This window comes from Sapajus apella, unplaced genomic scaffold, assembly GCF_009761245.1.
Source record: "Sapajus apella isolate SASKATOON/1434 unplaced genomic scaffold, GSC_monkey_1.0 scaffold31, whole genome shotgun sequence".
Taxonomy (NCBI): domain Eukaryota; kingdom Metazoa; phylum Chordata; class Mammalia; order Primates; family Cebidae; genus Sapajus; species Sapajus apella.
Genome location: NW_022436971.1, coordinates 12,899,070 through 12,926,837, shown reverse-complemented (window position 1 = coordinate 12,926,837; position 27,768 = coordinate 12,899,070). Strand labels below are relative to the sequence as shown.

At 48.2% G+C, this 27,768-nt stretch overlaps 2 protein-coding genes across 3 annotated transcripts; both read left to right on the top strand.

Annotated features, from left to right (window-relative positions):
- The first annotated feature begins 1,458 nt into the window (after positions 1–1,458).
- On the top strand, positions 1,459–2,993 carry LOC116562014. Its single transcript, XM_032294082.1, has one exon. The coding sequence runs from the start codon at positions 2,496–2,498 to the stop codon at positions 2,991–2,993; it is 498 nt and encodes a 165-aa protein (XP_032149973.1). The 5' UTR covers positions 1,459–2,495.
- TRIB2 (tribbles pseudokinase 2) lies at positions 2,992–27,768 on the top strand. 2 transcript variants are annotated; one of them, XM_032294080.1, is made up of 4 exons: positions 2,992–3,175; positions 4,490–4,745; positions 9,453–9,745; positions 26,749–27,758. In XM_032294080.1, exons 1-4 carry the CDS (start codon positions 3,096–3,098, stop codon positions 27,215–27,217), a joined length of 1,098 nt encoding a protein of 365 aa, XP_032149971.1. In that variant the 5' UTR covers positions 2,992–3,095; the 3' UTR covers positions 27,218–27,758. The 2 variants fall into 2 exon arrangements, with proteins under 2 accessions (XP_032149971.1, XP_032149972.1); XM_032294081.1 differs by lacking the exon at positions 2,992–3,175 and adding an exon at positions 3,271–3,851 and having other exon boundaries at positions 26,749–27,768.

Here is a 27,768-nt window from a genome sequence, read left to right as displayed (position 1 = left end):
CTGTATAGAGTCAATCCTGTAACTGTGTGTTTAACAACTCCCACAGGTCTTTGCTGATACTGTAAACATATTATCTATTACTATTATTTCACCTTGGATTGCTTTCTGTGGATGCATTCCAACAACAACAATAATAATAATGGTTGTTCATTGAATTTTTATTATAGGCAAGACATCGAGCCAGGTGCTTTATACACATCTTCCATAATTGGTATGTGTTAAGGCAAAATTTCCACTGTAATTTCACTTTATAGATAAAATATTCTAAATTTGACTAAATTCATATGGCTAAAAAGTGAATGAATAAAGATCCCCACCCAGATCTTCCTACTACCTGCTTTTTCTTTTATCTTCCAATTTGATAAGAATTACTGAGTTAACAGACATAAAAAATATTTTAAGGCACTTGATATAAATTATCTAATTTATCCTGTACTGCAATAGCTCCATGAATTTAATCAACAAACGTAGCACTTAGCCATGAATTTGACCTTCAAGGACAGGTAGGAGAATGGTCACTGTATAATTTCATCAGAAGTCATAAATTCACTAGGAACCATGTACAGCATCACTAGAGGTTTATGCGATTCCTGCTCTCTCTTTCTTTGGAAGCCCAGTGGTATCTGCTCCCTGTGATCTCAGCAGGATCTTTCTAAATCCTGCAAACAACCATGCCACTTCCCAGTGTCACTCTTGATTCTCCATCCCCTCTACTAGGAAGACCACTGTTGCTAGTTGTATCTATCAACCCCTTCCCAATCTAAATCCAAATCAATCCACTTTGCCAGCCACATGCCTGGCCACTGCCCCAGCTGCCACTGCTGGAACATGGTGCCATTACTAGAAATTTCAGAACATCCCACTCCTTTGCTTTTCCACATTCCTTCCCTCTGCCTGAAATGCCAACAACAAGCTCTTATTCATTTTATTTTATGACTCATAGGACTACTTCAAGGTCTATGAAGACAGGAAATATATTTTTTTAAATCATTGTATCTTCATATCCAGTATCTGGCACATAGTAGGTTTCAATAAATATTTGCTCTGGATTAGTTTAAGGTAATAAAAATCACATTTTCTGGGAAAACTCCCTGAGGTTCAGGAAAAGTCATTCCTTCCTCCATTCTCCCTTGAGGCCTTGATATTCTAATTGCCACATTGTTACACAATGAAATTATTTGTTTCCCAGTCTTTCTGCGGGGCTAGACCCTGTGCTCTTGGGTGTCAGAAACCAGATCTTACTCATACTTGGATCCCTAACATTCAGCACAGGGCCCGGCTTATAGTAAGCCTTCATATTTCCTGGAATTGAAAATATAATTCTAAAGCAACCATGTGAGGTGAGCAGGGCGGGTGTTATGCTTCTCATCTTACAGATGAAGAAACAGGGACCTAGGGAGAAAAAACAAAGTCTTCACTCAATTTCCATTTGAAATCGGAGTCCCAGCCAGGGCTAGAACACAGGTCTCCTAACCCCAATTATTATAAACTCTCTTGGCCACTGCATAGAAAAGGCCAGGCACCTCTCTTTCTGACTCAACAGCAGAGGTTGCTTCAAGTCTGTCCCTGACACAGGCCAAGTGTCTTCCTGGGTTAAGACTGGATTAGGGGGCCCTGCTCCGTCAGTGGTCATGGTGATCGCCTAGGGAAATAGATCTATTCCTCTGGGATCTGAGATTGAGTCCCAGGCAGGTTTTTGGGGAGTAGGATGGTGAGATGTGCTAGAAGGCACGGGCCACTTTCTAACCTTCCTCTCAACTCTGTGCTGCTGGGTGGCAGCTTTAAAGTCAGTGTCTTCTCCATCTCTGGCCACCTTCCCAGGACTCCTGATCATTAGAGGGACTCTGTTGTCCCAAGTGGACATAATTATAAATAGCTCCCTTCTTTTACTGAAAGTGTCCCACCGTGGGCAATATAAATAATTTAGTCCCCTCCTCCAGTGAAAATTACACTACACCCTTGCAAAAGCTCAGAGGGCTCCAGGAGTCGCTCCAAGTCCCCTCTCTCAGTTCCTTGGCATTATTATTTTTTTTTTTTTAAGTTTGTCCTCTACTAGATTGCTTCTTGTTCACCGGGATATCTTAGATCATGGCTGGCGTTTGAAGCCTCTGAGTTCGACGCCCTGTCCTCCTGTGTTCCTGTCCAAGCCAGCGGACTGCAATCTCCCAAGGAAGTTAAGAATAATTCGGGGAGCGGGACGGGGTCGGGAGTGGGGCGCAGAAAACTGTAGCCTTCACCTGGTTAACAAAGAGGGCTCAGGATGCCCAGCACCCTGGATGGGAGCCAACAGCGCTCCCTGGAGGTGTGGGTGCAAGGTTTTGTCTAGCTTGGGCTCCAAGGCCCTCCGGGCAGTGCCCTGGGAAGGGAAGAATTCGTGATTAAATTTGACCTGAGTCAAAAGATGCCTTCAGCTCCTCTTCTGCTGAAAATATTAGAAATCCAAGCCCAGGTTGTGGGGGTTGGGGGCAGGCGGTGTCACCAACTAAAAGCAAGCAATGGATTTCCTTTTAAATGGAGAGAAGGATGTCGGAGAGATAACTACGAAAAAATTCTCGAAACTCCAGGCAGCAATACCGATGCAAGCACATTCTTCCAAAACAGAGAGCAGCTCCTCGTTCTGGGCCACCTCTGAGCCTGGGGTCCGAAGCTCAGAGCCTGCCTGGCTTTCTGGGGAAAAGCACAAGGAGGATGAAGGAGCTACGAAGAGCTGGGGCCGGCGCCGCCGGAGTAGCTTTGGGGGAACGGCCCAGGAGTCGCCGCCGGTAACCCCGGCCCAGCCGCCGGCAGCAGGGCGCGCAGTCCGGACCCGGAGTGCAGCGCCCAGGGCCCCGGGCCGCGGAAGGATATTTCACTTTGTTTACCTCCCCGGCCGAGTCACGGAGCTGCGAGGCCGGTGCTGGCGCCCCCGGCCCGGAGCTGCAATGGCAGCGGCGCGGGGAGCCGCCCGAGGACTGGCAGCGGCGGGGCTGATTGATGGGCGGCCGGCGCAATGAGGGGGGCCCGGGCGGGGGCGGGGCGGGGCCGGCTCTGGGCCGAGCCAGTCGCGGGGGCGGCGGGGGGGCGGAGGCTCCGTGGAAATGTGTCGGTGACATTGAATGGGGAGACCAAGCGCGAGCGAGGCGCGCGCGCGCACACGCGCACACACGGCCCCGCTCGCTCCGAGATCCCCGGCCACGTAAGTAACTATTAATACCGCCTCGCCGGGGGATGCGGGCGTGCTGAGCGCGGGGATTGGCCTCGGGCACCGTCGGCCGTCCCCTTTAATTTTTAAATACACGGTCCTCGCTTTTCTCTGGGGGGACAAGCAAGAAATCAAAGAAGGAGGAGACGAGCCGTCAATTTTCTCCAAAACAAACCCCGCCGGGCAAATTTGGGCTCGGGGTAGAAAAAGACGGAGTGGTTGCGAATTCTTCCAGACGAGATCCAGTTCTCCAGCGGAGAGGAGCAGCGGATTGCCGCGCGTTGGAAGCGTCGGGGACGCAGCCCCTCTTGCAGCTCCCGCAGGACCCCGCGAGCTCGTGCTGGCGACAGCGGAGACCGCCGATCTGTCCTCGTTCTCGCCTGCACGTCTGGCTGCGCTTGGAGGAAGACCCCGGACGCGAGCGAGCGGCCGCGGCAGGAGCCGGTGCTGACCTCCGCGCGGCGGGCCGAGCCCAGGGCTTTGTCGCGGTCGCTACCTGCGCGCAGCCGGCGCCGCAACTCTTCGCCCAGCTTTTGGCATCTTTTGTTGGCAGCGCTGACCGCTCCAAGTTAAATGCTCCCTCGCTATTTTTCTTTTTTTTGTTTGTTTGTTTAATTTTTGGAGAGCTTGGAATCTTGGAAAAGCCTCAGACGCCATCTACAGTTAAAACGTAGGTAACTGCCCTCTCCCGCACCCCCCCTTCCACGCCCCCCACCCTTTCCACCAAAAAAGGGGGTGCAGCGCGGATTCTGGCTGCCGTGCGTCGCCAGCCGGCAGACCAGTGCTTGTTTCCTTTCTCTTTTTGTTTGGTTTCCAACGCGTTGGGACCGAGCCGCCGCCGTGCGCGCCCCGAAGACTGCACAAACTCCCGCGGGCTCCTCCGCCCCGTCTGCGATTCGGAAGTCGGCCTGCGGGTAGCGTCGGGAGCCGGAGCGCTGCAGCTCCGCACCTTCGCAGCCCGGTTACTCATCCAGACCCACGCTGGGGACACACACACAGAGAAACTAAAAGTGCGGCGATTCTGCACCTCCCCGGCTGCTTTGGGGTAACAAAAGGACCCGAGTTGCCTGCCGACCCTGGACCCCCGGGAGCCAGGCTCGGAGCAGACGAGGTGTCCCGCGGCGGCGCCCAGTTGGGTGCTTCTAACTCTTCTCCGCGCAGCCCCTCTTCTACCCCCTCCCCTCTCGATCCTTTTTAAAACCAGTGGCACCGAGGCGCCTGCAGCCGCACTCGCCGGGACTCATCTCTCCAGCGGGTTTTTTTTGTTTGTTTGTCGTGTGCGATCCTCACACTCATGAACATACACAGGTCTACCCCCATCACAATAGCGAGATATGGGAGATCGCGGAACAAAACCCAGGATTTCGAAGAGTTGTCGTCTATAAGGTCCGCTGAGCCCAGCCAGAGTTTCAGCCCGAACCTCGGCTCCCCGAGCCCGCCCGAGACTCCGAACTTGTCGCATTGCGTTTCATGCATCGGGAAATACTTATTGTTGGAACCTCTGGAGGGAGACCACGTTTTTCGTGCCGTGCATCTGCACAGCGGAGAGGAGCTGGTGTGCAAGGTAAAGGGCCGGGGGGTTGCTTTTTGTCTTTGGAAGGGGCTGGAGGGGGCGGGAGGGCGCCAGGCCCTGGAGTCTGGGAGAGGGAGATTCGTGGGATTAATTATCGTGGCCATGTTAAATGGGTTTACTTATTTATTTGCTCGGGTTCCGTAAGTTGCGAAGTTTTTAGACCGTTTCAGACAATGGGGCGGGCTGCAGCGGGGGCGTTTCGGGGAGAGCCCGCGGAGGGGAGGGCGGCGGGACTGCGCGGGGGCCACGGACACGCGTGCTCTGGAGGCTCCAGGAGCAGCTCTCTGCGCGAGGCCGCGTCTCGCTGCCCGGGGGGATTTCTTCCCGTGTCTAGTACCCTCCTCTTCCAACAAGGATTAGGGAATCCCCCGGTAATTTTAGGAGTGATGACTTCGTTTCTTTCGCAGCCATTGTTCTTAGCAGCGGGCAGGTGTTAAACCTTTGTTCCGAAGGTGCCCTTTAAAACAGACACACAAAGGTGCCCCCTCCTGCTGATCCCAGGGGCCCAGGGCAGGGAAGGAGTTTACAAAGACCTTTCTTCAGCCTGGAGCCTTGAATGGAGGGTTGGGGTGGAAATCAAAGCCGGCGCACTTTCTGGTGAATAGTGAAAGCTTTGAGTCTTTCTCTCTGGTCTTGGTCTCTCTCCTCATCTCTAGACTTTGCTGCCTGCTCATCCCCCTCTTCCGTTCCCCGCTGAACACACACCTTTGCCTGTAAGGTTAAGAGGGTCCCGTTTGCAGCCCTGGGGATCTGCAGTGCTAACACCGAGATGGACACTTCAGTTTCTTTTTTGTGTCTTTAACCCGGAACAGTGACTGGTTTAATATACATGTGTGTCTGTGTATCTTTGTGTGCACCCACCGGGCCCCAGACAAGTGGATGAGGGGGAAATAATTGCAAGAAAGAAAATAATTACAATAGAGCATACTACTACCCAGGATTGGACGTAGACCAAGAATTCATTGTCACTTAATTTTAGATTTGCTCACTGTTGTTTTGCGGGGTGGTGGGGGCGAGGGAAGGGGAGAGTGGGGAGTAGGGGATCCATTCTGCCTTCGAAATGGGCACTGGCCACGGTTGTGCCACAAATAACACATCACACTTTTGCCATTCACCACGGTCTACTTTGTGGACTTGCCTTAATTCATAGTGGACTGGAGTATTTCATTGTAAAATTTGGATTTAGTAGAGATCTCTAGACAGTTTTGCGATTGTTCAGTTCAGACCTTAGGGGGAAATCGGAGACTCTTTAAATGTTGGCCTTTGCTTGTACTCAGCATTTGGCATTTTGCATCTTCTCTAAGTTATTGAGACCCAGAGCCACTGTGCCCAGTTAACCAAAATTCAGTAGCTGGATTGAATTCTCAAAAGTCCTGCAAGATTGCACAATAGGATAGTCATCCTTTGAAATGAATGAATTCCACAGAACTGCCACTCTTGTGTGAAATATGCACAATCACCCAGCAGTGAATATTTTCATTCCTTTTGCTCAGCTTCAGTACAGCATTTTAATATTTTTCAAAGGCTGGAAATGCTTTTAAGTATAGGGACTCTGTAGCCAAATTCTGCAGGGGCATCTGGCGGTTACTTCTTTGTTTAAAATCAGAGGTGATTCTGGCCTCTGCTCTTTCTTTCTCCAGATTTTTCAAGACGTATTTTACTTTGGGCTGAGCTTACAGTGTCATCTGCAGACTTGCACTCTGGCCTAAAATTGGACTTAATCTGCTGGTTTAGTTATTGCAAAGATTGAATCAGCCCTTCACTAGTTACAGTGTGGCTGCAAGTGGATTTAAGTGCAGTGTCATTGTTCTGCTTGACAGAGGTCATCCCTTTAAGACACAGCAGCTTCTGTTTTCCTGACTTTTTACCAAAGATGATGTGGGTGACTTCTTAGGCAAGCCTAGTTGTATATATCCTAAGAAGCTCCAAGTGAGTTTTATAAGGCTGCTTCCATGAACTGCCCTGGCAGATATATATGCTGTGGTCTGTTAGCTTACTTTAGGGCTCAGTGAAATCTATACATTGAATCAGTTCCTTATGATGTCTTAGAATAGAAGGTTCATGTTTCCTAGCTGTGTGTTGACCAATGAAAAAAATTCTTTGCAAAAACAGATCAAATGTAAAGATGCTATTTATTATAGAGGGCTGCGTAGAGAATTCTATAGGACACTATTTGGAGGAATAGACATTCCAGAGTCATTTCAAGCCTGCTTATTGTCTCCATGTGCCTACTTTTGCTAGACAAATGAATGAAGGAGCCTTTAGCTGTGTGTTTTCATGGAAATACTGGTAACTACTGTGCAGACTGACAGTTACTATCTTGGCAGAATGGGTGCTTTCTTTCTTTTCTTTTCTTTTTTTTTTTTTTTTGCAAATGTTATTAATGATGGCCTCATCTTACTGCCTTATCTGAACTGTCACATTACATAACCAAGGCTCCAAATTAAACATGTGAAGAAGCTGCTATCCAAGCTTGTGGCTTGATTTTACACTTGAAGATGATGGTTTAAATATCAGTCCAAGCCCCTAAATGCCTCTGATAGCTACGAATAAAAGTTTGGCTTCTTCTCATGTGGGAAAACAGAAGCATTCATTTTATTTTTCATATTCTGTCCACCATCTTGGAATTTGGTCTCTTCTACAAAAGATATGGCTACATTTGAAGATGCCACAAATATGTTATTATTATTTTTTTAATTCTGTCTCCATTCAGGTTTTCAGCAGTGGAGCAGAATAATAGACTAAAAGTACTGAGCAAAAGTCACCTTTTATGTTTTGTAAATGCACCTGGAAACAGGAAGTAGACTATATATAATCATAACTCTGTGAGCACTGGCAGCAGAAGCTGCGACATGGTATTTCAGAGCACATCATCCTCATTATATAACGCAGTGTTTACGTTGGCCACTGCAAAGCTTATTACTCCTTGAAATTTTTGAGGCTTCCCTAGGTTTCTGTCGCCTGCAGTGGGATGTTAGAGTTGATTCAAGCATTTCAGATTCCTAATTGAACAGGCCTCTGAGGTCACTGCTCTTAGGTCATCATTTGACAGTATCACTGTGTGATTTGTGGTCTCTGGAGATGTTGCAGTATTCTTTCTTAAATTCTAGGTTATAGTGGCAGCAGCTGTGCCGCTTTTCTGAGATGCCTCATTATGGTTCATTCACAACATTACTGTTAACTCTGCTTCCTCGGCCGGGTTAGCACCAACTCTCTTGAGGTTTTACATCCCTGTTTGACTCACAGATTTTGTTTCAATTTTTTGAAGCTTAGAGCAACTTAACTCATGGATTCTTAAATAGCAGTCTGTGGCCTTGGATGGGCTTCAGAAAGCCTGTGAATCCCCTTAAACTGAATCCAGAATTGTGCATGCGTTTGAGAATGGGCATCATCAGCTAAGAGGGAACAGAGCTTTTATCAGATTTTATGTGACATCAGAACCCCCAAAAAGGTTAACACTCTTCTAAATCAACATCTTCATTTCATGAAGAGGAGGGAGGTCCTGTAACCCTAAGCTCTTTATCCATCTCATCCAGATTATTGGTGGCAGGACCAGGATTAGTGCCTCAAGGTTGCTGATTTCCAGGCCAGCGTTTTTCTCACCACACTGCAAAATGATGATCAAAGAAACTATGCTCTAGCTGGTGAAAAAGCGATTTAGGCAGCTGAATGATTGTGTGCTGATAGCATGCAGTGTATCGTCAGGGCGTTCCTGCCTCAGATGCTTTCCAGCGAAGCTCACCCACGCATGCCCCTGGTTCACGCACACACTGAATAGATTCATCTTACCCACATCCCAGGCAGATAGAAAAAACACATTCCAAACTCAGGGACTTGTATTCCTGATTTAGTGGAGGTCTTGAAATGAATGAAAGCTCTTTTTTTTAATAACCTCAAAAATTCTCTGTAGTGTTAATTTCTGTGAGGTCTGTTTCAAAAGGTATTGATGGTGCCTTTTCTTTTTAAGCAACCCCGCAGTGAGTTGGCATTTCACAGGCTAATTTTGATTCATAGAAAATCGTTGCATAACTGGTTCATTGAGTTAGATATCTGTGGAGGGAAGGGAGGAAGAAGCAAGTCTATTTCCCTATTAAGAAGGATTGTATTGTATTCCTGCCTCTGCCACTGGGGGCTTGAGTTTTGGCTCATTCTCTGAGCCTCAGTTTCTATACCTGTAAAATGAAAGTGTTGAATTAGAGACCATTCGGCATCATCTAGCTATTTAATCTCTTAATTGCTCACATGCTATACAATGCCTATGTGCTTTTTTTTTCTTTTTTTTTTGTTTTTGAAGTACAGTGTTGTTGATGTCATTTGAGGTCACTTTCTCTCCAATTTTACCTTAGTTCTATAAACATGCAATTGGGCTAGAGAGAAAAATAATAAAACTTACTATTTGGGTACTGTATTACAATTTACAAAGCACTATCACCTTCATCTTCTCATGTAATCCTCCTCACACTGTGAGTCAGGTAGCAGTTACCCAGGTTATACATAAAGATTTGGAGGCTCAGAGAGGTCAAGTGACTTGTTCAGCGCCACACAGCTAGTAGGAGGCAGGACCAATATGGTCTGGGTCCGAGTTCAGCATATCTTCTGTCATCTCAAAAGCCCATGCCTGTGGGAGGTGCAGGATTCTGTGTTGTGGTTGTACACGAGACACCTCTGACTCTGGTCCTACTCCTAATCCTGTCGTAGGTGTTCGAGATCAGCTGCTACCAGGAATCCCTGGCACCATGCTTCTGCCTGTCTGCTCACAGTAACATCAACCAAATCACTGAAATTCTCCTGGGTGAGACCAAAGCCTATGTGTTCTTTGAGCGAAGCTATGGGGACATGCATTCCTTCGTCCGCACCTGCAAGAAGCTGAGAGAGGAGGAGGCAGCCAGACTGTTCTACCAGATTGCCTCGGCAGTCGCCCACTGCCACGACGGGGGGCTGGTGCTGCGGGACCTCAAGCTGCGGAAATTCATCTTTAAGGATGAAGAAAGGTAGGTCCCAATTCCTATCCAGACCTGGGTACTGTGATGGACTGCTCCTAACAACAGCTTGCTAGAAAAGCCTTGCATGGACATTTTTTAACTGTGGTCCAGGTGAGGGGAAGGAATCTTAGGAGGGCAAAAGGAAGTGAATATTGCAGTTTTCAAGTGTTCTTGGAAAACAAATAGCTACTCTTCTAAAGGTGTCATCCAGTGCTCAAGGGGCAGGGACCAGGCTCTTCTGTGACCCAATGAACACGTATGATTAGGTGTCATGAATTCCAAAGGTGGCTGCAAACCTTGGCCACATGTTCAATGTAAAGGCAGGGCTTTGAAAATTCTACCTGCAGAACACCCAGCACCTAGGTTCAGTCATTTATAATTCATTTATTCCTGCACTAATTCTGTAGCTGTTACCTAAGATATATTATGTATTAGTCACAATTCTCAGTACTATTAACATCTAGATGAATTAGATAGCCAATGACCTATAAAGGAAATGTTACCAGCTCAGAATAGAGGTCTGTGCTGGGTGGGATGAGAACTGGGGTGGTGGGGATACGTCAGTTCTGCCTAGGACTTGGAGAATCAAGGAAGGTTTTATAGGAGTGGTGATTTTGGAGCCAAGACTCGAAAGATGACTGTATTACAGGCAATGTGGGGAAGACCACGTTCCAGGTGAGGAAACTGCTGCTGCAAATGCATGGCTCTGCAGAGGTCTTGGTTATTTGAAGAGACAGCTGGACAGGATGCAGGCACCTAGGTTATGCCATTAACTCATTACCTTCCATTTAGCAGACCCTGCTAGGGCCCTGCTTTCTTTCGCAGCCAATTTTGAATATAAGAACTCCTTCAAGCACTTTTTTTTCTTTTTAAGAATATGAGTTTTAGAGGGACGGAAGCAACACATCTACATTCATTGCTCACCCGTAGTTCCAGAATTGTTCAGGAGGCACCACATAACATGGAGACCAGCTCATATCCTGATCTTTGCTTGTGGACACCTTTACCTTTATTAACAAACGGAGAAGGGGCAGCTGTTGGAAGATCTGCAGTGTGGAGCCGCACTTACCTTTCCTCTTCAGCTCACATGCCTCTGCCGCTGGAGCCTGGAGATGTACCCTGGTTTGCCTTTCATACCCTGTGTGATCTTGGTCTGGTCCTTCATCTGACTCCACCCTCCCTCCACCAGCCTCATCTTTCTCGTCCTTCTGTTTCCTCCTGTATGTTATATTGGCTCTAAGGTCTTTTCAATTTATAACATGGGCTTATGTGCTTCTTTGAATATTCTCATTTGGAAGATGAATATATGTTGACCACCAACAGAATACTGATGAAAGTATCCTCTTTACCCTTCTGTGTTCCAACTTTCTTGGAGATTTCATAACTGAACCTACGAAAGTAAGAGGTAGTATTTGTTGACCTCTTACCGTAAGGTTAAAGTTTAACGGAAGTATCTCTCCCTATTGGGGAAGTATCATCATGTCCATTGTATAGATGACTGCCCTGAAGTGCAGCATGGTGAAGTCCCAAAGTTACAGACAGGAAGGAACAGAAGTAAGGCCGCATTCACTAGTAAGTCAGCTCTTAAGAAAGTCATTTGTCTGCCAGAGGGCATGATGACAGCAAATGACCTCTCTCGCAGGAATCTGTGTTTTATTTTGTTTTGAGACGAGGTATTGCGCTTGTTCCCCAGGCTGGAGCACAGTGGTGCAATCTCAGCCCACTGTAACCTCTGGCTTACTGGTTTAAGCGATTCTCCTGCTTCAGCCTCCCGAGTAGCTGGGAATACAGGTGCGCACCACTACACTAGGCTAATTTTTTTTTTTTTTTTTTTGTATTTTTAGTAGAGATGGGGTTTCACCGTGTTGGCCAGGATGGTCTCGAACTGTTGATCTCAGGTGATCTACCTACCTAAGCCTACTGGGATTACAGGCGTGAGCAACTGTGCCCGGCCAGGGATATGTGTTTTTAAGTGTTGTCTTTGATTGTGTTTCCATAGGGAGGAACTCTTGGGCACCAAAGAGTATAGAAGGAACAGCGAATTTGGGGATAGCACCCCCATAGTTAATACATATTTGTACAAATGAGTAGAGCAGGGGGGAGGTCCCCAAGTCATAGAATATAGGAAAACCTGGAGGTTGCAGAGTCTGTGTGGCACTCTCTTATTTTGCGGCAGGAGGCAGAACTCCAGAGGTGAGAGCACACCCCAGTGTACACAGCTATCTAGGAGCCAGGGAAGAACCGTCAGGTCTCACCAGGGCTGTGGCAGGGCGTTTACTCCCAGCCTTTGCTTCTCCTTTATGATGTGTCACACAGTCAAAATCCTGGATGTCCCAGGACCCAGGGAAGAAGCTTCCAACCTAGGAGTGTGTGTCTCTGACATTCCATCTGGAAGTTACGTTTGACTTTTGTGAAAGAGCTTGACCCTGTCCAGAGAGAACCAGAAAGGCGTATCCAATGTGAATGTGAAACCAAAACAATCCCCTGGAGTAAACATGCCAAAGCAAAATCCTTTTTCACTTTAAAGAGTATTTTCCAAGGTAAAAAGAAAATGTAGAGGACTCTAGGGAGCTGGGCTACATAGTCCCTACGGCCTGGTGGCATGTGTAGTAGCCCCTGTGGCCGTGCAGCCCTGTTGCCCCATGGGCAGCCTTGAGGCTTATGCCCTGTAAGAAAGGCTTATGCCCTTGGAGAAAATGATAACTCTTGCCTCTGATCAGTAAGGTTACTGGGCCCCATGGCAGGGTCACCTTGCTTGCTCAAATTAGCACAGCCAGTCTGAGGGTGCAGCTAGCCTAGAAATCCTGTCATTTCCTCTAGAGCTCTTCCTCCAGCCCAAGCCGTGTGAGGTCCCAGTGGGCTTGCCTTTCAGGAACATGACAAGTGTCTGTCTGGGCAGCCCTGAGAAGGTCACTTCTGTTTTCAAGGACATCCTAAGTGTTCTCATCGGTAGCTGACTGATTGATAGGAGCTTTTTTGTTTTTTTAAAGCTCAACTATCAACTTTTTGTGAGAGGGGAATCATGCCTACCCACCTTTTTCTTCTGATCGTTTTGTATTTTAACCTCTTGATTCCAGAATGCGAAACTTCTGCTTTTTGTCCTACAACGTAGGTCTCCCTCTCTGCCTCCTTGCAGCATTGAGTTTCTTGGCAAATTCTCTCTTATTTGGCCTGCCTGGTGGCCTACGTGAAGCACATCACCAGCACTTCCTGCGGGAAGAGTGTGTGGCCAAGCACCAGGGGTCCAGGACCTCCTTGGTTCTATGTTTGCTACTGGTCACCCTCACCTTCCATCCTAATTGCATCCCTTTAAGTGGAGCTAAGGCTTCCTTCTCTCTCAGCAACGTCGAAAGTGTAAGGAAGCAATGGGTTAAATTTTAAAGGCGTTTGGAAAGCTACACCATGGAGTCGATGTCTGTTTTCCAATTTTTTGGGTATTGGTCCCATGAGGAAAAAGCACAGAAGCAAATTTGTGAAGTGCTGCTTTATTCATCTTCTGACCATTTCATTTGGTGTATCAGTCTTCTCCCTCTCAGTGATGGCTTCTCGTACTCGGGTGATCTGGAAAGTGATCAGAAGTGCAGGTTTTACATATGACATTGGCTGAGGTGTGAAACAAAACCTGCCTATGACTCCTCCTGCCTAAAGTTCCGATTGTGCACCATCCATGGCCATCCGTGGAAACACGCTTAATGGAACTGCCAGCGCCTTCAGTCCTGTCCCCCACTGGTAGCTTTGCAGGCAGACACAGATGATGCCCAATGTTTGGACCCGATGCCAGTGTGCCTTGTGCTGCTGGGTATAAACGGCAGCAGCTCAGAGTCTTCTGTTTCCATTTTACTTTGAGTTTTAGGTTTAACTTCTGGCTCTTGTTAGCTACCTGACCTTGGATAAATCATTTGTTTCTATGCTACGGTTTCCTCCAAACAGAAATAATAATGGCATTCCTGTTGGGCAGTTGTGAGGATTAAATGAGATGATTCTGTGAGTCATGGGGCAGGGCACGGGCTCTTTAAGGGACAGCTTTTCCTAGAGTCATTGGTGAAATGTACCATTATGGGAGAGCAGTTCCCATGACTCAGCAGGTTCACGAAGAATGAAGCCGCTCTCTTGGGTAGCCTATTCTGTAAAGAGTGGCATCCTCGTGATATAGGGGTTCAGATTTAGGCCACATCCTCCTCTCTGTTTGGTTTAATTATAATTGTTAAATTGGTGCCAAAGGTCAAGTGCCTCTGGTCTGCAACCTGAGGCTCAGCAAGGCCACATTGACTGTATGTGCTCCGAAGTAGGCACATACTTGTAGGGAATGGAGGATTGCACCCCACCATGCCTGGACCAGCTTTGGTGTTGCAGGCCTTGGACTGCTGCTGCTTCCTTCCCAGGGATGATTCTGCAGGGCAGAGCCTCAGTTCTTTTTGTTTATACTGCTGCAAAGGAGAACCTCAGGGCCCAGAGGCATTTTGAGGAAGTTAATCGCCAACCCCAGTTGAGCTCACCTGGACACACCCTGTGCAGCCGCAGTTCCTGCGGCGACATCTCAGATGGTCTGTGTGTAGATTCAGAGCCCCAGCTTGTAGAGCCCCTGCAGTTTGGGGCTCTGAATCTGATAGAAGGCAGTACCCACATCCCCAAAGTACGTGCCCTGTACCCTCCGCCTCCCCCTCACCACACTGTGGCATTGGGATGACCTGCTTGATCAGACTATTCTTAGAAGCCCATGTTTCAAGCCCATCAAATTCCATTTTAATTCATGGGAAGGCCTGAGCTTGGGAAAAGTCCCGTTACTTCTATGTAGAGTCAGAGCTACTGTCTGGATTCCAGTCCCTGTTCTTGCACTTATCAGGAAAGGACCTTGAGAAGTTACCTAAGCTTTGTGCCCAGACTGCCTCATCTGCAAAGTGGAAATAACAAGACTTCCCTCATGGAATTAAATATGTTAACACAAGTGAGCCTGATGCCTGGCACACAGTTAACCATCAGCGGACCAAAGCTCCTGCTGACTGAAGCCTCCTCTGCACTCAGTGTCGCTTTGTGGTCACAGGCCGAGTTCCCTGGCTCACTCAGGATGTGAGGAGCCCTTTGAGCAGGTGCACCCTTGTGCTGCCCAAGGAAGGTGGGTGGGGCCTTGTTCCCACAGCACTCCCTATTTGCCTGTGCCCATTGGATTTCTCTCTAGGTTCAAGGCTTCCTGCCTCCCCCCCCCGCCCCCCGCCACTCTCTGCCTCCACTCTCAGTTCAGGGTTGACATTTTCTTGCACAGAAGTACCCCATGTGAACTGAGAAACATGCCTCTTTACATGGTTCTTCTTTGGGTAGAAGATCTTTATCTCTCAACGTGACAGGTTTCATTTCCTTTGTTTGGGGAAGCCAGTCAGTACCTGCTTCTGCAGGGTGAACGCTGCGACTCTTTGCAGGAACTCAGCGGCCCCGGGGGCTTTCAGTATAGTAAGTGCCACCTGCCCAGATTCACAGACCTGTGCCTCCCTGTGAGGTGGAGGCCTTTCTCCCTCCCCTACCAACCGAGGTCAAGGCTCTCTTTCTCAGCTCTTAGTATCTTTACTGGCTCTTCCTTTAGATCTTCAAGTTGCTCCCGCCTCCATTGAGGTCTCAATATCTAGCAGAGTACAGAGGGCAGGTATCCGAGTGCTGGAGACCAGGCTCAGCTTTTCTTTCGTTAAAAGCTGTGTACATTTTTTTCAAGTCATAGGCGCTTTGTAGTTTGGGAAAATACCTTACGTTTTTGCTTTGAAGCTAAATGGAGCTTCTGAAATTCCCTTATTTATGAGGAACCTCTTTATGTACTCAAGAGATTGTCAACCCTTGGGGAAGGCGGGCAAACCTCCTGTTTCCCAGGGTGGATCAGTGCTGTCTGTCCCATAGCACTCCCTCACCTCATCATAGTTCATCTGTATTTTGATGGTGCGTGTATCTGAAGACTGCGCTTGTCCCCTGCTGGGAGCTTTCTGGGGACATAGGCTGTCTCGTGTTCACTGCTCCTGGAACAGGTTGGGCTTTTCTATTTGTTGAAGAAATGTCTCTTTTTTTGAATGGGAGCAGCTCAGATTGAATTCTAATGACAGAAAGAGAGAAGCAGGGTAAGTAGAACATTGGCATCTAGGTCATTGCCTGGAATGAGTGGGAGCCCAGAAAACTTATACATCCCTTATGGAGATACCCATTCAAAGAGAGCTATTTTCAAAGTTTCCCATCAAGTGAGAGATTTACCCATCATTCCCATTATAATTTAATGATTTATGCAAAAGTGACATTTATTTAAGACATTGTTTTCAGTGTCTATGGCAGGCTGTAATTTTATTCATGAAGGGCTTTTCTAATCACAGTTAGAGAGGGGAGAGCTTCCTCCAAGTTCCATGCTCATAAGTAGACTAAATAGTAGGTATTCTTCAGCAGGGTTTCTTGCTGGGCTGCTTACCACTTGTGTTTAGTAACTAGTTGATGGGCTAGTGTGGGTCCCCAAGCAAACCAGGCAGAGGCACAGTGGTGAGATTTTTCTTTATTACTTCATTTAGCCCTGTCTTGGCCTGCCTTCTCTCAAATCATGAGAAGAAGCAATGTATTGATAATTGCCCAGCACAGTGCCTGGTGCACTGCAGGTACTTGAATACAGAAATGTCATTATTGCTATTGTGCATCCTGTGATGTCTTTGAGCCTCATAACCCAGTAATCTATAGATTCAGTTATTTAGTCAACACATATTTATTGAGCATCTATTATGTGCCAGGCACTATTCTTGGTGTTGGGAATAGTACAGAGCCCAATGAGACAGAAATCTTGTTCTCATGAGACCTACATTTCAATGAAATGATATCTAGGGCCCACCATATGTTTCACCCATAACATGTAATTCACAAATTTAATTCTTATTAGCTACCATATTTAAATCAATCAATTTAAACCCAGTGAGCAAGATACTCTTATATTCACCATTTTACAGATAAGAAAATTGAGCCTCAAAGTCTGATGGCCAACCAGTGGCAGACCTGGGGTTGGTACCCAGCCCCCCTGGCTCCAGAGCCTATGCTCTCAAATACTAGGTTGTCTCCAGGAAGCAGACAACAGGTAAAATACTCTCTCTTCTGCCCAACCCTGAGAAGGAATTTTCTCATGCAGTTAGGCAACCGGTGTGTACCAGGAGGACCTGACTAGCCAGAGTCAAAACGCGGCTCACGATTCAGTTTTCCTGAGTAGTCACAGACTGGGTCACCAATGAGCCAGCCCCATGGGCAGTCCTATGTGCTGTTGTGCCAGTCTGTGGGGTTAGTTTTTTGTACCCCCCGGAACATACAATGGGCTTCACTTCTCTTTCTATTCCCCATGCCTAGCACTGGGCTTAGTATCGTAAGTACTTAGGAATGTGTGACCATGGATGCCATGGATATACAAACAGCCCCTTATGTCCCCATGGCATGAATATTATAGGAAAAATCCATCTTGATATTGAAGGTGGAAGGCAGTGGATGGAAACTCATTTTCAATGTGTTTTTTACCCAGTACTCTTGGGAGTTTCTCTAAATCACGGAACAGAGCCCAGTCTATTTGAAATTTCTCTGGACTCTAGACATTGCACTGCTTAATCAGAGTCTTGCCTAGATGCCCTGCACTCCAGATAGAATGTTGGAGCTAGGAGGGTCTGAGATGTGGGGGCCATTCTATCTTGCAAATGTTTATGAAGCACGTACTCTGTCCTACAGTGATAGGTGTTGGTGGTACAGGAATCAGTATAAGAGAGTCCTTGCCTAATGGACGTAATCGTTATTCAACAGTTATTTAGCTGTAAGCGTTTAACAATTCCAACGGTGGAGTACCACCTGGGGAATGGTCACCTCTAGGAGGTGATCAGCTCCTGCATGAGGTTGGCTTGAGTGCCATAGTAGAGAAGGGGAGGTCCCAGAAGGCATGAGTCAAGCCTAGAGGCACAAAGAACCACGTGTAGGGAGGGCTGTGCTGCTGGAGGGTCCCCTGGGCAGGACAGAGATGAGGCTGATGGAAAAACTGAGGTCCAGGGCCTAAAAGACATACCCCTAACCTCCAACTTGACCTGAAGCCCAGAAGGAACCATTGCAAGGTTTTTCTGGAGGGCAGGGGCAGGGACATATTTGTGATTCTGGAAGCGTATGTAAAGGATAGATTCGTTAGTAGCAGCCGGGCCGGAGTTCCAGGAAGAAGTGGCTCAAACTGAGACTGTGGCAGCAGGATTGAAGAGGTGTGGGCAATAAGTGGGAGTTTAAACCCGACCTGTTTATTTTTACAAAAAATGAAAAGGAGAATGTGCGTACTCAAGGTCCCAAATGTGTTAGTGGCACAGCCAACAGCAGGACCCAGGTTTTCCAACTCGACCTCATTCACTGTGTGCCTAAGTGCACGTCTCCACGAGCCTGTGTGGGTCTCCCTGTCAAGTGTGTCTCCATCTGGCCCTATGAGTGGGTGCAGAGATGCGCTCACAGGCCTTCCTGAGCTCTGTAAGCTCCCACCTCACCCCTGGAAAAGACTGTAAAGTTCTGGACCCTAAAGCACTCCTAAGCCAACAGGCAGGGCAGCCACCCCATCACTGGGTGCCCCTGGCCAGCACTGAGCCTGCGGAAGCTTTGCAGACAGGCCAATCCATTGATTTGGGGGAGGAGGGATTCTTCAGGAGCCATGGCTAAATGTCTCAATGCGGGAAGAGAATGGAGTATCGATGAGGAATTCCTGGCAGCATGGAATCCTCTTTCTTGGGTTTCCCTTTCTGTTCCTATGGCGACGAAATGGGCTTCCTCTGCGAAGCCCGTGCGGCCTGCAGGCTGTGCTCGAGTGTGCTGTCTGCATGGGGGCGTGGGAAGGCGCTCGGGTACAGTGACTCCCCTGTTTGTCCAGGCACCATGGATGGGGAGTGAAGGGCAGGAATGTGCCCCCCGTGCAGACAGGGATGGGGTTCCCTCGGGGCTGGACAGATGGCGCTGCAGAAAACACCCGAGTGTTTGCGTCAGATTTGGTTTCTCATCCCTGTGGTGCGCAGGTTCCTTCACCTGTCTGAGCTGCCTGAGTCTCCTGCATCCAATCGATGTGGGCACACCCACCTCCCAGATCGTGTGGTAGTGTAAGATAATGAGAGGCATATTCCTCCCTCTAACACATCCCTCCACCGTGATGCCCTGACTTGCTTCCCCTGTGGCTTACCTGTGGCTCTCCCTGCTGATTTGTGCACCACTTGAGGTAGGAGTTGGGGTGATTTACTGACTCTACAAGACCTGGTGCAGACGTGGCTCTCAGAGGTGACTGCTGGAGAAATCTGTGCATACATGAACCAGAATTAAATGAATGACAGTTGATTTGGCATCGTTTAGTGACCTGTGAAGTTCCAGTGTGGCTGCCATGCCGGCATGATGGTGCCCATGGTGCGAGGTGGTCCTTCCCAGACCCTTGGTAGCAGTCGCCCCTTGTGGGACTCTGGCTTTTGCAACTGGCCCGACTTCCAAGAGTCCTTTTTCAGTAACAATCAGGGCAAGGTCAGACATGGCAGCAGCTGACCTTTTCGCTTGATCTTTAAGCCTATCTGGACCCCCTGACCGGACGGCCTTCAGTGACTTCTCTGGATTTCACTGACCTTAGGCCACCGGACTTCCCGTCACTGCCAGGTCTACTTTGGCTGAACTCCCAGCTCAGCCCCACCCTGACCCACCCTGTCCTGACCTCTTCCTGCCAGGAGCCCAGGGTGCTTTTTAAAGATTTAAAAGCACACCATGATTTGCTTGTGGAGAATATTTTTGATCTTGTGGACAGAGCACTAAACTTGGAGTTAAAAACCAGGGTTTGAATCCCAGCTCTGCTGCTTGCTAGGTGGCCTTGGACAAGTCACATCCGCGTTCTGTTACCCCAGTTTCTTCACCTAATAAATGGGCAGGTCTGACCACCTGTATCTACCTCATGAGCTATAGCAATTAGCTATGTGTGGGATGGTTTTGCACCAGATCTAGAGCTGAATAAACCGCACCAGATTTGTCTCCATCATCTCAGGGTCTCCCTTTAAAGGTTTTTCTTTCTGGCCAGGCGCGGTGTCTCACACCTGTAAGTAATCCCAGCACTTTGGGAGGTTGAGGTGGGCGGATTACCTGAGGTAGGGAGTTCGCCAGCCTGACCAACATGGAGAAACCCTGTCTCTACTAAAAATAGAAAATTAGCCAGGTGTGGTGGTGCATGCCTGTAATCCCAGCTACTCGGGAGGCTGAGGCAGGAGAATCACTTGAACCAGGAAGGCAGAGGTTGCGTTGAGTAGAGATTGTGTCATTGTACTCCAGCCTGGGCAACAAGAGTGAAACTCCATCCCTATCCCCAAAAGAGTTTTTCTTTCTTTGATCCTGGGTAAATCAGTGATTTTAGGGCCAGAATGTATTTTGGAAAGGGCAATGGCGTTAGAGTCCAGACGTCAATTCAGAGCTCAGCTTCTTCAGTGTCTCTGTGTATGGCCTCGGGCATTAATTCCCTGTGCTTCCACTTCCTTATTTATTAGGAAGCATGCATATATCATACTTGTCTTTGACTTTGTTCTGAGAAACAAGGACGCAGGCTATAATAATCTCAGCATCTTGTAGATGCTTCACACATAGTTTCTATTGTTGTTACTATCCTTTTTATTAGGATATTATATGGTGTGTTGTAATCACTATAGCTTAAGAATTAAAGGAAACTTTAAAATCTGGAATTCTGAAGCTAGACGAGCCCTTTCCAGGCCCTGTAGCTATTTGTTCTTATTTTACAGAAGGGAAACTGAGGCCGAAAGAACCAGGGACCACACTGGTATTTCAAATTAGTGGTCCAAGGGAGCTCTGGAGCCTGTGTTGGGCAGCGCAGGGGAGAATCAGGGCTTTCAGTGTCGATCTTTGCTGCTCCACAGATGCTGGGAGAGGAACCGCACCCTGCTGGATTTGGCTTCCTCACCTGGCACCGGGATCCGGTGACACAAGGCCTGGCGCTGGGTTGGGCCGTCATTGAGTACACAGGCTGCCCACGTGTAAGCCTTGTTCATTCAGCAGGTTGAGAGCAAAGCAGGCTGTTCTCTTCCTATGCCAGGCACAGTCTGCAAAAGGTCTGCAGGGATCCAGCTTCTCTGGCCAAACCAATCCTGCCCTAGGCTGGTGGCTGGCTGGGAGATGTCTCTTCCCCTGAGAAGTTACTGGAGATAACCATTGTCACTGACAGCGTTTTAGTCACAAAAATTGCCAACCCCCCACCCCTGGTCACTTTGGGTAGTGTTTATTTTTCTCGGACTATCTCTTGAACCACCACTTCCAGGAAGCATATCCTGATGACCTTAGTCAGGACTGAATGAAGCGAGGGAACTGGGCTGGACACAGAGCTGGGAAAAGCATTCCAGCCCGGGGGAGGAACAAGTGCAAAAGATCCAGGAAGGAACGAGAATTCACATCCACCACCATATGCCCGGGGCTTGCATTTCATGCCTCCTCACCTGTCTTCTCCACTAGGCTTTTGGGTTTAGAGTGCAGGCGAAGGTTCATCTTCATAATAAGATCAGTAATTATTGTTGCCACCATTTCTTTGCAGCTCTGCCAGGCTAGGCTCCTCGGTACATACTGTACTTGCATTATTACAGTTCATTCTCACAAATACTGAGAAGGCGGGTGTTCCTTGTCATGCCTGCTTCCCCAGGGCCTAGTTGGGGAACTCAAGCAGAGTAAATGCTCAGTAAATGTCTTTTCAATGCCTGCATGACTGGTGGGGCATTTGAATTACTAGGTCCACAGATGTGTCTGTTGGTTTTTATGGAAATCGACTCCTTTGCCTGGAAAATTCATAATCCCTAGACTGTGAGAGGACGTGAGCCATTGCAAGACTGTTCATTCATTTCTGCTCCCATTTCTGACGTGAGCGAGAGCCCCGCCAGGGACTCCCCATACATAGTCTTGAGACTCTGGAGTGGGAGGCCTGTTTCCCAGACGAGGGAGCCAAGGCCCGAAGACCTTCAGCAGCTCCCCTGCAGTTACACAGCTAGTCCACAGTGACCAGAGTTGCAATGCACCCCCACCCGTCGGACTTCCCTCCAGTCCTCCCACGTGGCATGCATTTTGAAAGGTCCTTGTTTAAAGACGTAATCCAGACCAGTTGCCTCGACCCTAAGTTGCCTCGACCCTTGCCTAGGAGTGATGTAAACAAGTTCACAGTGTTCTGAGAAGGAAGCAAGGTCAGAAGAATGACCTGCCGAAGCCAGCAAGGCTGCATCTCCACCCCATCCTTTCTCTGGGCTACTCTTTGCTTTTGCTCCTCTCCCGCCTGGGATGTAGATTCTCTCCTAGAGAAATAGCAGGCTCCTGCTCCAAGGACTGGCTCTCCCCCGACACTGGGGAAACACATGTGCTACCTGCCTTGATGGAACCTACTGAACTGAGCAGCCCTGTGGCAGTTTCCTTTACTAGCTGCTTGCGTAGATGCGGTCAGGCCTGAGAAAGGTGAGCACCCAGCCACTGCCTCACCTTGCCAGCCATAGGAGCCTGCTCAGACTGAGCAATTAGGCTCATTGTCCAAAGAAGTCATAGTACCTGCCTTGGCAATAGATCCTCTAAACTTTAAAGAGTCTATACGTGTAAGTGCCTTGCATGTATTAGGTACAGAGGTGACATTTGACATTTGGTACTTTTTCATTTTCAAGGCCTGAACTTGAACCCAGGTCTCTGTGTCTCAGGACACTGCTTTGCTCTCTGACTTGGGCTGGTTTCTGTGGTTGTCTGTCTGCAGCATGTGCTGAACCAAATGTGACAAGCAGACTCAGGCCCTCCCCACTAAAATTTCAGCCTCTGAAGGATTAGAGCATGAAGTGTTGGTTAGGACAGGTAGGGACAGCTGGTATTTGGCAGCATGTGGAATAGTCTTTTAATTTTATTCTCAATTCATCAAGTATCGGCATAGATTCTGTTGCGCTCATCTGAGGTAGGAAAGGAGAAAGCTCAACTCCAGATCAGGGGAGGGGCAGTGTCAGTGGATAGAGTGAGGCCTTAACCATTTTCTGAGGCTTCCAGAAAGAAGGGTTAGGATACTTTGAACGTGAGAACCCCTGGAGGCAGGAAGAGGTGAAGGAGAAAGTCAGAATCTAAAATTGTGACCTGGAAGGGGATAGGAGTGGAAAAGGGCCTGAGATTTGGCCTGGCATAAAAAGTTGAGGTGGTGAGCTCTGCACCCTGCAAAGGCTGAGCCAGGAGAAGTCCCTGAAATCATATTTACCTCCCACCCTTACTGAGAGATGTCTGTTATGCCCACCGCCATCACCATGGGAGACGCCTCGATGCTGTCATGTACAAAGCCCATACTCTCTAGAGCTCTCACTTGACTGCCACTAAACCCTGGTGAGGTAGGCAGAGTATCGGCCCTTGTTCCTTTCTTGGTGAGCGCACTGAAGCTCCCTCTGGGTCAACAGCAGGACGGTCCCTATCGTTGTTGGACTGCATATCTGCTCTGTGCCAGGTACTTGTCTAGGTGCTCAAGGTACAGCAGCAAACAAGTGTTGTTCTCTTGATGCAAAGTGACATGAGCCACATGCCCATGTGCTCTTGGAGGTAAGAAGGAAGGTGATCGTCCTGAAATGATCACCATAATGACATATAGTAAATCATGAAATGTCAGTGTACAATATCTCTCACCCTTGGTGGAAAAAGGAGGAGACATGCTTCATATTATAGGATGGACAGGATGAAGTTTAATAAATTTCATTCCATTAGAGATGAGACAAAAGTGAGCTGTCACACAGTTGGTGAAGCATAATCCGTGGGGCAGGGAGCACATTGTGGCAAAGGCTTCAGAAGGACTGGGGCCAAGCAGGCAGGTGAGGAACGGCAAACAGACCGGGATGTAGAGAGAGGGAGTGTGACCCAGGAGATGGTTGAGAGTCCCTGGGTGGTCACCGTGCAGTCATGGCCAAGCCCTAGGCCTCTACCTGGATGAACTGAGTCAACATTGAAAGTTCGGGGCAGAGGAACCTGGGCAAAACCTGGACCCTCTGATTCCAAGATCCACACTTGTTCCACTGGACCTTCCCTCATCACACAGAGAGCTTGCTTTTCTTCGATTATTTCCACAGTTGTAATTCTTTGCATAGCTGTTCTGCTGCTAAAAGAGTGAAACTGGGGGTGAGGAATCTGGCTTGCACTGGGTGAGAATGGGGTATAGGAAGCTGTGGAGAGGACTCACCCTGCCTGTGATTTGAGACCTCCGCCTTCCTCCTCCCTTCCTCTACCCCTTGGATTTCACTTTTTCACCTCCATCCCATCTCGACAGCTAGCAAGTCTTGTGGGCCAGTTCCACCTGCCACCTTAGATTAGAAAAAGCGAAAGGACGAAAGAGATTTGTTTGTAATCAGCTCCGTTCCAGATTAGCACATGTAGATTCTTCCTGTTTTGGTAGAACATTAGGTGCAGAAAAGTATGTATCACATAGATAATAACAGAATGTGGGTGAGCACATAAAAAAAGGAGAGACGGGTATTACAGAATCCCAGAATGGTAAGACTGGCAGAGACTTTAAGATTGCCTTGTTCAGATGTTTACACAACAGTGTAAATGTACTTAATGCCAATGAAGTGCACTTAAAAATGATTTAAGATGGTACATTTTATGTTGTGTCTATTTTACCACATAAATTTCTTTAAAAAAAAAAATTCCTTGTCCAGTGCTTCCGTTTAGGGCTGAAAAACAGAGAGATTGAGTGACTCAGCCATAGCCACACAGCAGGTGAGAGATGGAGCCTAGCCTGGAAATTGCCTTCCTAGCTCTTAGCCCAATGCCTGTTCCCATGAGCATGGCTACTGTTTGTTCGTTGGTGGAAATTAATGCAGGAAGTAGTCACTCCTTGAGGTTTGTACTCCTGTAATCCGAATATGCTGTCTTAGAATCAACCCAGGTTTTCACCGAACCTTTTGCTAGAGAGCTCCCAGCAGCAATCTTTTGGTTAATTTCAACCTTGCCCCCCTTCTGTGACTCTTGGTGGCTGTGGTGATCCTGCTGAAAGGCTAAGACCTTCAGGCAGACGGAGGAAGAGAAAGAGCAGGAGACAGACTTGAGTCACAAGCTTTGTGTGTACACTTTTGAGATGAAGGAAATAGGAGACGTGAGTGAGACAGCGCTTGTAGACGTTGTGTTAATCCTAACTCCAACTCCTCTCTATCCCCGCTCACCTCTCTGCAAGCCTCCATGGGTGTGATGATGGGATAGATCAACTGAGTTTAGGAGACCCAAGAAATACCTAGAGTTCTGTGAGGCAGTGCCCTAGTCAGGAGAGTCGGAGGAAGATTTCAGTTTCAAGCGCTGGAAGGTAGCAATTCCTAACTTCCCACTCAAAGAACATTAGGGCAGGAAAACAGGAATTCTTAAGAGGCCCACCCCTGGGCTAAGGAGATGAGGCTGGCCTAGGAGCTTGGGGAAGCTCTCAGTGACTTTCATCCGTAGCCTTGACCAAGTCACTGTACATCCCAGCCCTCACAGTAGATTAGGTATAGCTAATGGTAAGAATTCCACTCATTTCCAGAAGTATTTCCTGAGCGCTGTATTTCATACACAACGATGACATCAGGTCTTACTGTGTAGGGATACATGCCGGGTTCCAGGGAGTTTAAAGCAGGATTTCTTTACCTCTTTTCTTGAGCATACTCTGGAGAATCCTACTTTCCCGTCAGCATCCACGATGGACCTTAAATGGCAGGGGAAGTCTGGGGGTAGGATGGATAGCTAGAGAAGGGTCTTGGGCTCATGCTTCTGTTCACACACACCCCTCACACACAGACACATGGGAAATTGGAATCACGGATGTGTGGCACAGGCAGAAGGTGTGGATGACCTTAGTCAGATGTTAGAACCTGGTCAAGGACCAGGCTCCTGGAGCGTGAAGGGCAGGATAGAAGACAGAGGCAGCAGGAAATCTGGGAAAGAAGATGGTTTTTTGTTTGTTTGTTTTTTCAAGACAGAGTCTTACTCGGTCACCCAGGCTGGAAGGCAATAGTGCGATCTCAGCTCACTGCAACCTCTGGCTCCCGGATTCAAGTGATTCTCCTGCTCGGCCTCCCAAGTAGCTGGGATTACAGGTGTGCACGACCACACCCGGCAGGTTTTTGTATTTTTAGTAGAGACGAGGTTTCACCATGTTGGCCAGATCTTGAACTCCTGGCCTCAGGTGATCCTCCAGCCTTGGCCTCCCAAAGTGCTGGGATTACAAGTTTGAGCCACTGTGCCAAGATAGGGAAAGAAGCTGGTCTTGATATGAGGGTGTCAGACTCAGAAGGACCAGATGATAAGAGTCCACTCCTGCCTGAACTTCCCGTGCTTCCTGCCTGGTCTTAAAGAGAGGCAGCTGGTATAGCAGAAGGAGAAGCAGTGTCAACTTAGGAAGATGTGGGATCAAGCCTTCTCCATTTCCCAGCTAACAGGTTTGGGGACGTTACTCAAATTCTCCGAGTCTCGATACTCTAATCTGTAAAACGAGATATTAATATCCTGCATGTCTAATACAAAGGGCTGTAGTGAGGCCACTTGCGAGTAATGTGAAAGGTCTTTGTGGACTGCGTTTTGTCATGTTAGTTAGAAGTCTGCCGAAAGTTGTAGAGATAGCAGTGGGTTTCCCGGTTGGTTAGGTCTCAGTTTGGATTCTGTAGTATCCTATCATTAGGCAAATGTGACTTTGAGAAAGTTACTTAGTCTCCTGTTCCCTTTTCATAGGGCTGATAATAATTGATTTATGGTTTGCTAAGTTGCCCAAGGTTTGAGCTCCCCAGTGGATTTTCAGCTGGGCAAAAAGACCTTTTCAGCCTTGTTCACCCATGTGGGTGTCCTCAGCCCTGGAACAGTGGCTGGCAGCTAGGAGGTGCTCATTAGTGATGCTTGGCCGGTCAGATGAATGCATGAATGAATGAATGTGAATGAGGAGCCTTTGGAAACACTCTAGTGGGGTATGTTATGATGCTGGTGGTAATGGGTCTCCGAGCGCCCTCAGGAGCTTATGTTCTCCTCCTTTCTTGCAGGACTCGGGTCAAGCTGGAAAGCCTGGAAGATGCCTACATTCTGCGGGGGGATGACGATTCCCTCTCTGACAAGCATGGCTGCCCCGCTTACGTAAGCCCAGAGATCTTGAACACCAGTGGCAGCTACTCGGGCAAAGCAGCCGACGTGTGGAGCCTGGGGGTGATGCTGTACACCATGTTGGTGGGGCGGTACCCTTTCCATGACATTGAACCCAGCTCCCTCTTCAGCAAGATTCGGCGTGGCCAGTTCAACATTCCAGAGACTCTGTCGCCCAAGGCCAAGTGCCTCATCCGAAGCATTCTGCGGCGGGAGCCCTCAGAGCGGCTGACCTCGCAGGAAATTCTGGACCATCCTTGGTTTTCTACAGATTTTAGCGTCTTGAATTCAGGATATGGTGCTAAGGAAGTGTCTGACCAGCTGGTGCCAGATGTCAACATGGAAGAGAACTTGGACCCTTTCTTTAACTGAGCTCATGCCCCCCAGAAACTTAGCAGGTACCAGGAGTGAGCGAGGGCAGTGGAAAGGAGTTCTTCCAGGGGACACAAATCGCCTGGCTGGGTAGCAAGAAAGACACTCATACTTTTTTCAGTTTCTTGGTTCAGAGAAGGAAAACCTTCAAGGAGCTGACCGACCATGTAGCATGGGGGCAAGAGGTGTGGGATGGGGGTTGGGGTCAGATGGATGGGAGCCCCCCCTGGAGCTTGTCTTCCCTAATGTCGCCTGGGAGACCACCCCTTGCCACTTAGGCCACTTCCGCCTACCCCACTTTTCATTTTGTTCCAAAATAGTTGCAGATCCTGACAAAATCAAAACTCTCTGCCTCAGACACACACCCTGGCATCGCACTGTTAGCATTTAACTTCTTGTTAGGATTCAGGGAAGGAGCAGTTGGCCAAGAATTTTTTTTTTTTCTTTTAAGCAAGCCAACCACCTAGCTGGTAATTAATGAGGTTCACTTACAAAAAAAAAAAAAAATTCGGTGCACACAGACTGACATGAAACCTGGGTGCTACACTAAA